Source organism: Rhinichthys klamathensis, unplaced genomic scaffold (assembly GCF_029890125.1).
Source record: "Rhinichthys klamathensis goyatoka isolate OS25496 unplaced genomic scaffold, OSU_Roscu_1.1 h1tg000254l_1, whole genome shotgun sequence".
NCBI lineage: Eukaryota > Metazoa > Chordata > Actinopteri > Cypriniformes > Leuciscidae > Rhinichthys > Rhinichthys klamathensis.
The window spans coordinates 873,927-883,647 of NW_026606776.1; the positions used below are offsets into that span (position 1 = coordinate 873,927).

At 35.6% G+C, this 9,721-nt stretch overlaps 1 protein-coding gene across 1 annotated transcript; it reads left to right on the forward strand.

Moving 5' to 3' along the window:
- Positions 1–4,686: 4,686 nt before the first annotated feature.
- dtd1 (D-aminoacyl-tRNA deacylase 1) lies at positions 4,687–9,319 on the forward strand. The gene is made up of 6 exons (XM_056267030.1): positions 4,687–4,757; positions 5,062–5,152; positions 6,666–6,901; positions 8,387–8,484; positions 8,631–8,797; positions 9,030–9,319. Exons 1-5 carry the CDS (start codon positions 4,715–4,717, stop codon positions 8,784–8,786), a joined length of 624 nt encoding a protein of 207 aa, XP_056123005.1. The 5' UTR covers positions 4,687–4,714; the 3' UTR covers positions 8,787–8,797; positions 9,030–9,319.
- The last annotated feature ends 402 nt before the right edge of the window (positions 9,320–9,721 follow it).

The window sequence follows — 9,721 nt, forward strand, 5'->3', positions numbered from 1 at the left end:
ATTTCTCCTCGTTCGTTTGTTCTTTTCTTTTTTTTTGTATTGCACATATCTACAGTCTTCTCACTCTCATGAACTGTACCTGTCATCTGCTCACGTGCAGGGAGAAACAGTGTTATTTAGTCCTGTTCCTCCAGTTCTGTAATTAAATGAATGTTGTATGTAAAGAATTTAAATGTGAATTGTGACCCACATTCCCGTTTTTCTTTGATCAACAATTATGAACTAATGCTATGCATAATATTTATAGTAAGAATCTCTTTTAGGTTTATTTCATTTCAAAAGATAAAGATGAAGTTGAGCACCTTGAATGTGCAAACTCTGTTCTTAATCAAAAATAAAACATTACAAATTAAAATGACTGAGGCATCTGTAGCCTACTTACTTATGTCAAGATTTTATACCTGAGAAAATGTGGCATCAAAATAACAATAATAAAAAAAAAAACATTGTACTTTTGTATTTTATTCATTTAACTGTAAAGTTTGTCTTGATTATTTGTAATGTAACTTAATTCTTAACAATGTCAACATGTAATTGTTACCATCAATAATTACAATTGTTGTTAGCCCATAGAACACAAGACAATATCATTAGATATTATTAAAAAAATATCATTAGATATTAATTAAAAATGAGTAGCCTGCATTATGAAATGTTATAGGCTAAAAATACTTTCAATAGAAACTAAATGGATGATAGGAGAAAATGGACCGGAAACGTTCTTTGCTCCAGGCCGGTTAGTGGAATCTTGCGCCCTCTAGAGTCGCTTAATATTGGGTTTAACGGAATATTTGGAGTCGCATCCAAATCTAAAGACGTTTTTGATTCATTTTTTTATTTATATTTGACTCAAATAAAGCTGTATTAAATGTTGGTTTGGGTGGGGTGGGGTTATATCCAGTAATCTAACAACAGCTTTATCATCCTGGCTAGAGCGGAGAAAAGTAACAGATACCAGGATTCAAATTTGTATTTATTTATTTATTGCTTCTTAGGCAGGACAATACTATAGATCGGAATTATTACGCTGTTTACTAGTATTTTAATTTATTAATTCATAAACGTTTTAGGAACCATTTAACCCCGCATATTTAAGGCACTCGTTCTGATTGGTCGCTCATTCTCTACGGAAGTGACATGTTTTAATATGGCAGCGTCCTTGTGAGTGTTATTGCCAGTAGCCTGAATTAATATTTTACATTATTTTACTGATGGACCCTGTATTTTGGAACCGGCGTGCTTCACTGGTCTATGCTGTTGGCGTTTGGACCATGCTTGGTTACGGATTTTACCAATACATGTACGGAAATGGTCATCTTCCAGGTGAATTATAACAGGACACTTCGTCCCCTTGGAATTATAAGGTTCTATCTGCGTTCTGAGCAGTTTTGAGATATTGAGCTTCAAAGTTTTTGCATTACATATAGGAAAATTTATATGGGGAACAAGTTTCTTTCAAACATGAAAATAACAGGGACCCTAAATGTATTCTAAATATAAAATCCTCTCAAATTTGTAAATATTTTTTTTTTGGAATGGGTCAAACGCAGAACCTTCTAATTCTAAAAAAAACACTTTTCGCTTAGAATTATAAGGTTCTATCTGCCAAAACATTATTTGAACATTAAATATAAAATTAATGTTGTAACAATGTCTCAACATGTGTTAGAAAGTAATATTTTATCCTTTCTATGACATTTATTTCATATTTTTTAGCACTTCCGTGTATTTAGGACATTTCAAATTAAGCAAGGTAGGTCTAAATATTTTGTCCAGTGCAGAATCTTAATTTCCGTTACCAATTTGGTGGGTAATTAAACACATTATTGCAGAAATTGTTACTTTAATCTTTCTTTTGTTTAGACAGAAAGCAGCTACTGTAATACATCTGAGCAGGACTTTATTCCAGCTAAAGTGGGCCAGGTGAAATGGCTTTCTCTCTAGACATCAGTATGGCTGAAATAACATGCTAACGTTTATTGTTGTAATTAAGACCCCATCAATGAAATTGTTAACTATTTGACCTTTAAGGCTTAAAATTGTAAAAATTAAGACATTTTAAGACTTTAAAAACTACAAGAAAATCGACATGCTTCAGCAAATTAATTCATAAAGTTTAATAATCATTGAAAAATGATTCACTGACTATATGATCACAAAAAATGTCAGACTAATTTTTTAATCACACACACACACTCTCTCTCACTCACACACACACACACACAGTCACACACTTTCACACACACACACACTTTCACACACTCGCACACACACACATTTTCACACACTCGCGCACACACACACACTTGCATGTTAAATGTTTTTTTTAAATATTCAGTTTACTCACTGCATATTTGTATAATTCAGATAATAATAACTATAATAATAATTTACATTTACATTTATTCATTTAGCTGACGCTTTTATCCAAAGCGACTTACAATTGCTATAGCCTATATGTCAGAGGTCGCACGCCTCTGGAGCAACTAGGGGTTAAGTGTCTTGCTCAGGGACACATTGGTGTCTCACAGTGGATTCGAACCCGGGTCTCTCACACCAAAGGCATGTGTCTTATCCACTGTGCCATCACCACCCTTTAATAGTTAAATAGTCACCATAATAGTTATTAGTAATAACCTCATTGATAATTAATAATAATAACCAATACACTATAAAGAAAATGGCCAAATTGAAGCCACTTCATAACACTACACAATTTAGTGAATATTTAATTTACTGTAAATGTATAGCATTATGCCTTTATGGGGTTTCTTTTTGTCTTCAAGGAAAAGTTGGCGACATGACATATAAAGTTGATTCTGATTGGTCCTCTTCTGTGCATTCCAAGTGCTGATTGGCTCACGCAGATAGAACCTTATAGAGCCAAGTTCGATTTTGTAGATAGAACCTTTTTGTTTTTTCAATAAAAAGTCCCACAATGTACACAATTTAAAAAAACACATCACATAATGTAAATAAGTTGTCACAGAATAAGAATATGTGAATAACTCAATTTTGACAAAAATGTCAGATAGAACCTTATAATTCCAAGGGGACGACTTACGTTACAGATCAGCTGTCATCAAATCATCTACAGACATTTTGACTTATCTTTCAGTAATGTCGTTGATTTCATTTTTTTTTTTAAATGTGTCATGTAGTAGCTAATCACTGGGACATTATTATACTAAAGAAATGACAACGTTGCGTCTATTTTGAAACTGTATTGTACATATTCAAAATATACTGTTGTTGTTTTGTTTTGTTTTTTAGTTAAAATGCCCATCCAAGAGGAAGACAACAGACCTAATGTGAAGAAATATGAAACGACACACTTGAAAACCACCATTGTCCACAGGGAGAATTTTGTGCCATTCTCCACAAGGTTTTTAAACCGCTTCAGATCTACAAAAGAAAGTGAAAAACATGAAGAAGAGAAATAAACTGACAGTCTTTTTTCCCAGCTAAAAGATTAACTGTCATGTTTTAAAATAATATTAAAAAGAGATATGAATGCATTTGGGACAATTCAACTCACCTGCAGTTTAAATGAAGAGAATCAAGCTCCCGTGCAACCAGAATATACGCCTTGCATCTTAAAGATCCTCTTTTGGATCAATCAACACCTCTACAGGAATGAATACTGTGTTCATGGTATCTGTTAAGTTAACTTGCACCTGAAATCCCAAGCTTTTATTTTAAAAAGAAAAAAAACTTTCCAGAAACTATATTATGAATGATAAACTTATTTCTAAACATTTGTTGGTGTGTTTATGGAAATGTATTTTTCAATGTTCACTTCATATTATTGGGGGTTTTGTTTTTGCATGATGGTCATTTGCACTTACTAACAGAGAGCCAAAACAGGCTTATGGGTGGGTTGTGTTTTGGCTTTAACCTTGATGCCCAGTTTCCCAGACGAGAATTAAAGGGATCGTTCACCCAAAAATGAAATTGTAGTCAACATTTACTCAATCTTAAGTTGTTCCAAACCTTTATGAGTTTCTATCTTCTGTTGAACACAAAAGAAGATATTTTAAAGAAGGTTGGTAATCAAACAGTTGATGGACCCCATTGACTTCCATAGTATTTTTTCCCCCTATTATTTAAGTCAATGTCTACAGTCAACCGTTTGATTACCAACATTCTTCAAAATATCTTCTAAAATGCATGTTTGAGCAGTCTTAACTGAAAGCAATTTACACTGACATACACTATTTTACACTAAGTATTGGGACACCCCTCCAAATCATTGAATTCAGGTGTTCCAATCACTTCCATGGCCACAGTTCATGTGCATCAAAAGGCAGACGTCCCAAAACTTTTGGCAATACAGTGTATCTTAACATATGCCATTGTTTTGTCTCAAGATGCACACCAGTCATTTTTTTGTAAGGCAAATTTATAAAAGCCACCTAAATTAAATAAGGCCCACTCCTGGCTACTAAGCCCTGTATGTGAAACTAGGCCTTAATGTTTTTATATGAGTATCCAATGAAGTGGGGATTTTTAAACGGAATTATTGACAAATGCTAGTCAAACGCCTGAATATCTGAAATAATTTAAGGCATTGCGCTTTTAGTCCACAAGGGGGCAGAAGCGTCAATGCGCGCGGCCGCACACATGGGCGGGGCTTCGTAGAAACCGGAAGATCAATGTGTTCGAGTGTTGCACACACACGGTTGCACATGATTGGAATTTGGAAACCAAAACAATGAAAGCGACCATTCAAAGAGTAACGAAGGCAAGCGTAACAGGTACGGCACAAAGTTCCTAATTTCGTAGCGAATGCTGTTGTCAGCTGGGCGCTCTTTTGATTCCTTCCTATAATTTCGGTTAATTTATTGAAATGAAACTGAATGCAGCGTAGTATGTGCAACACAATGCTGTCAGTAATGTGCTCCACTTAACATTAATAACTTAATAACAACTATACACATGCATTGAAATCTACGCATTAGATACAACTTTTCAGATTAGCACTAAATATAATTTTAAGGACAGCTCGTGTTGCTTGCACTTTACTGTACGGTGATGTCATCCATGCACTTTATGAAACAGTTGGGGAGGAGCAGATCAGTTCCATAGGCAGAGGACTGTGTGTCTTACTTGGCATCTCAGTGGAGGACACGCAGAAAGATGTTGACTACATGTAAGTACTGATGTCTGGTCAAAATGAGTTCATATCTAATATAATAAATTAAGAAATTGCATTCATTTCTTTGCTTGTTTGAGATCAGATTTCATTCATAAGGGCTGTAGGATTGATTTAGTAAGTGGTGTATCTTGGAAAAGTGTCATTTGATTTTTGTGCTGTATCCCAAAGATGTTACACAGACACTTTTGTCCTGATATGTGTTACCTGAAATTATTTCACAATAGATTTTCGACTATTGTTGTTTTTGATTGACACTTGTGTTGAGTTCAGCACATCATCCATCAATACATTGTAAAAGCTTCAGAGCAAAGACTGTTGTTATTGCTAATACAACGTCACAAGGACGCATGACCATAAACCAAAAGTTCAGCAGGGAGTGTAATTTGATTGACAAGACATGTTAGCTCAGTAGAATTGAGAAAAAGAGGAAAGATTTAAGGGATAGTTCACCCTAAAATGAAAACTCTGTCATCATTTACTCCCCCTCATGTCGTTCCAAACCCGTAAGACTGTCTTTCATCTCCGGAACACAAATGAAGTAACCTGACTCCGCCAGATGGATTTGCTCCGCATATCCATCTGGAAACCTTCCGTTGAAGTAGTTTTGGTAAGGGGCGAAAATACTGGTTAGCTGATTGGCCTATGTTGGTGATAGACGGGCCAAATCAACCAATCAGATCAACGAAGCATATGACGTACTAACAGCGTATCTTTTCCTCTGAGAAAAGCCTCCAGAGCAGTGTTTTGCTCTTCTTTCAGTGAAGAAATACTCTGTAATTCCGATAAAACTTGCTCGATAGCCACGCTGATGCTAGTTTCATCCGCTGAAGCCGACATGTTCTTTAGACTGAACTGACGCGCTTCTCGTTGCGTCACACCTCAACCCGCCTCAAAGCCAACGCTGATTGGACGTTCGTTTGGTGAACTGCTCCCAAATTTTCTTTAACGGAAAGTATCCAGACTGATCTGCGAGTGAAACCTTGAAAGCTCGCGAGATCAGGATGGTCTCACGAGGCTACAAATGAAGATCTTTTTGATGAAATCTGAGAGTTTTCTGTCCCTCCATTGACAGCTACGCAACTACAACTTTGACTCTTCAAAAAGAGATTGTAAAACTAATCCATTACCCCAATCTTCAGTGTCACATGATCCTTCAGAAATCATTCTAATATGCTGATTTGTTGCTGATTAGTTCAGTACAATTTGTGCCTGTACTAGTAGTAGAGTAGTAAAGTACAAACCCCAAAATAATGCTCAAGTAAATGCACTTCTTTACTCTCCTCCTGAGGGACAAACGTAGAAATGTGTAAATGTAGTGCCATTGTGGCCTTAAAGGACCAGTTGAGTCAAAAATTAATTTTCTGTAGTCATTATTTCACCCTGTTTTTCAAATGTATTTCCTTAAAGATGTTTCAAGGAATGTTCATGCTGCTCTTTGACATTTTAGCCTACAGTGACCAGGGAATGTCAAATATGTACGTCTGATCAGTATGATGTTGTTCATCAGGGTACGTAAGATTCTTAACTTGCGTCTGTTTGAGGACGAGAACGGCCGTGCCTGGAGCCGCAGCGTGATGGACGGAGGGCTGGAGGTGTTATGTGTGAGTCAGTTCACTCTGCAGTGTCTCCTCAAGGCAAATAAGCCTGACTTCCACTCCGCCATGCCAGCTGAACTGGCTCAGCCCTTCTACAACCGCATGCTGGAGCAGATGAGGGAAGCGTATCAACCACAACTCATCAAAGGTGAGGCTAGACCAGCTAAACCCTGAAGATTTCATTCTTCTGATTAAGATTAGCTTGCTTAAGGTTTTTGCTGCATTAAAGGGATAGTTCACACAAAAATGACATTTTTACTCTCATGTCATTCCAATCCTGTTTGACCTTTTTCTACTGAAGATATTTTGAAGAATATTTCAACTGTTTTGGGGTGAGTAAATTATGAAAAATGAACTATTCCTTTAATACTATTAGTCACTAAATAATTAATCAAACTAACTCAAACTTACTGTTTAGTAAAAGGACAGCCTAGAGTAGTGGTTATTTATTACTTGAATTACTATAATAATACATTAAAGGGATAGTTCACTTTGAAATTAATTTTTGATATGTTTTAGCTTACCTCAAGGGCATCCAAGATGTAGGTGTCTTTGTTTCCGCAGTAGTTTCAATTTTAATAATTTTAGGTCAAACCGTCCTTGTCTGTCAGTCATATAATGCAGGTCTATGGTCACCACCTCAAAGAGCATGCACAGAGAAGTCCAAATTAAACATGATTTAATGACTCGTAAATGTAAGTACACATTGATGGCCTAAGACACGAAACGAGCGGTTTGTGTGAGAAAACGAACAGTATTTATATCGTTTTTACCTCTTGTAACGCACATACCGAAGCGCCCGCGCCATCAGATCACTTGGACGTGGCTGTGTTTACAAGAGGTAAAAACGATATAAATACTGTTCGTTTTCTCACACAAACCGCTCGTTTCGTGTCGTAGGCCATCAATGTGTACTTACATTTACGAGTCATTAAATCATGTTTAATTTGGACTTCTCTGTGCATGCTCTTTGAGGTGGTGACCATAGACCTGCATTATATGACTGACAGACAAGAACGGTTTGACCTAAAAATATCAAAATTGAAACTTCTGCGGAAACAAAGACACCTACATCTTGGATGCCCTTGAGGTAAGCTAAAACATACCAAAAATTAATTTCAAAGTGAACTATCCCTTTAATAGATAATTAAATAAATAATTGATTTAATAATTGTATTAATCATTAAAAGTGCTAAATTATATATAATATAAGTTTAATTTGTAGTCATTTTGTTGTGTTTTTGCTATTTTTGTCATTTTTATCTACTTTTTGTCTTTTTTTTATATTGCTATTTAGTTTTTTTATTATTATTATTATTATTCAACTTTGTCAGTTAAGAGAAATGTTAGTGTTAGTTAATAATAATAACCCTAATACATTTCAATCTATTAAAACAATCTGACTTAATTGAAATGCTAAAAAGTAAAAACATTCCAAATGTTCAATACACCACTTACCCTCCTATTATTATAATAACTGTATTGTCAGTAACTGTTTTTTTTGTTTGTTTTTTTATATGCAGTTTTTGAATTTTCTGAATGAATCCCAAAATGAATTGCTGTTAATTAATACATCAAAACTCCCAGTTTCTGTTAGTAAAAAGGTTGGAAACTAAGCAGCTTTGTCTTGTAGATGGGCAGTTTGGTGCTAAAATGCAGGTACTTATTCAGAATGATGGACCTGTGACCATTCAGCTGGAGTCTCCTACTGGCCCAACAGACCCTAAACAGGTATCTTGTGCTGCAAAGGATGCCTTAATAATATCTTCTTGATAAACTGTAAATTCTTTATCAGTGCTTAGTACTGCATGACTTTATTTTGGGACTGCATGAACCCATAAAACAGTTTGCTTCTCTTCCTTTTTTTCATACCTCAGCTGTACAAACAAGAGAAGCAACAGCAGCGAAAAGAAAAAAGCCGCTCAAAAGGCCCTTCTGAGTCCAGCAGAGAGAAGGCAGCGCCCCGCTCTAAAGCTGATCCCAGCGCCAGCAGCGGAGCCGACGGAGACGTGTCCTCTGAGCGGGAGCCGTAGAGTACCTCACCGTAAACTGCCACAGTCACGCTTCTAGTCTCTTATTTATTAAACAATATCTAATCTATCTATCTATCTACCTCTTATTTAATATAATTCAGTAAATGAGTTGTCAATGGGTTAATTCTTTCTATTTTTGTTGAAATGAATCAAGCTCTAGAGGCTGCACTTTGGAGATTGACACCAAATAGCGCAGTCTGTTCACTGTATTTCTTTGTTTTTTATGAATTTTGCCACTTGCAGATGCAGATTTTCCAGGGCAATGCTGCTGTCTTCAGGGACATCTCTCATGCCGCTGACTCTGTCTCATTACTGTCCTCTCAAATTGTGCCCAGTTGCATTTTCTTCTAAAACTTGGATTGTATATAACTTCAAGAACAAGTGGCAGCTCTACAGTTACTAGTAGAAAAAAGACTCAGGCTCATATCAGTAGTATTTTAGTACAGCTTTGAACATACCTGAATATTTACTAGACCATCTAATTTATTTGAATGTATATCTGTGATATGTTTTAATAAAAATGGAAAAGAAAAGTGCGTGTTGTTTTTTGCTGATTGCATAACTGGAAAAGTAGCGTTGTTCTTTTTATAAATTATATTTTCATCTTATTTAAAGATCTCGTTTAGATCTACAGAGTTAAATCATTATTCATGGCTATATTTTCCATTACTTAAAAATGCTTTGCTGGTGACGTACAGAGCTGGTGGCAGTCAAAGGAAACTGGACAGTTAATTTAAGTTGCACTTGAGTTTAGAATCTAATAAAGAGTGTGACCAACTAACAAAGCACAAAAGCGCTTTTGTGAGGTAATCTGCTTTATTGCATGTTGGGACTTTAAGTAGGATTATTCCTGAACGTGAAAAACAGATGTGTATATGTGCAGCTTTGATTATTTATAATGAATACATTTTATTTTATAATTATAAAAACAGGCT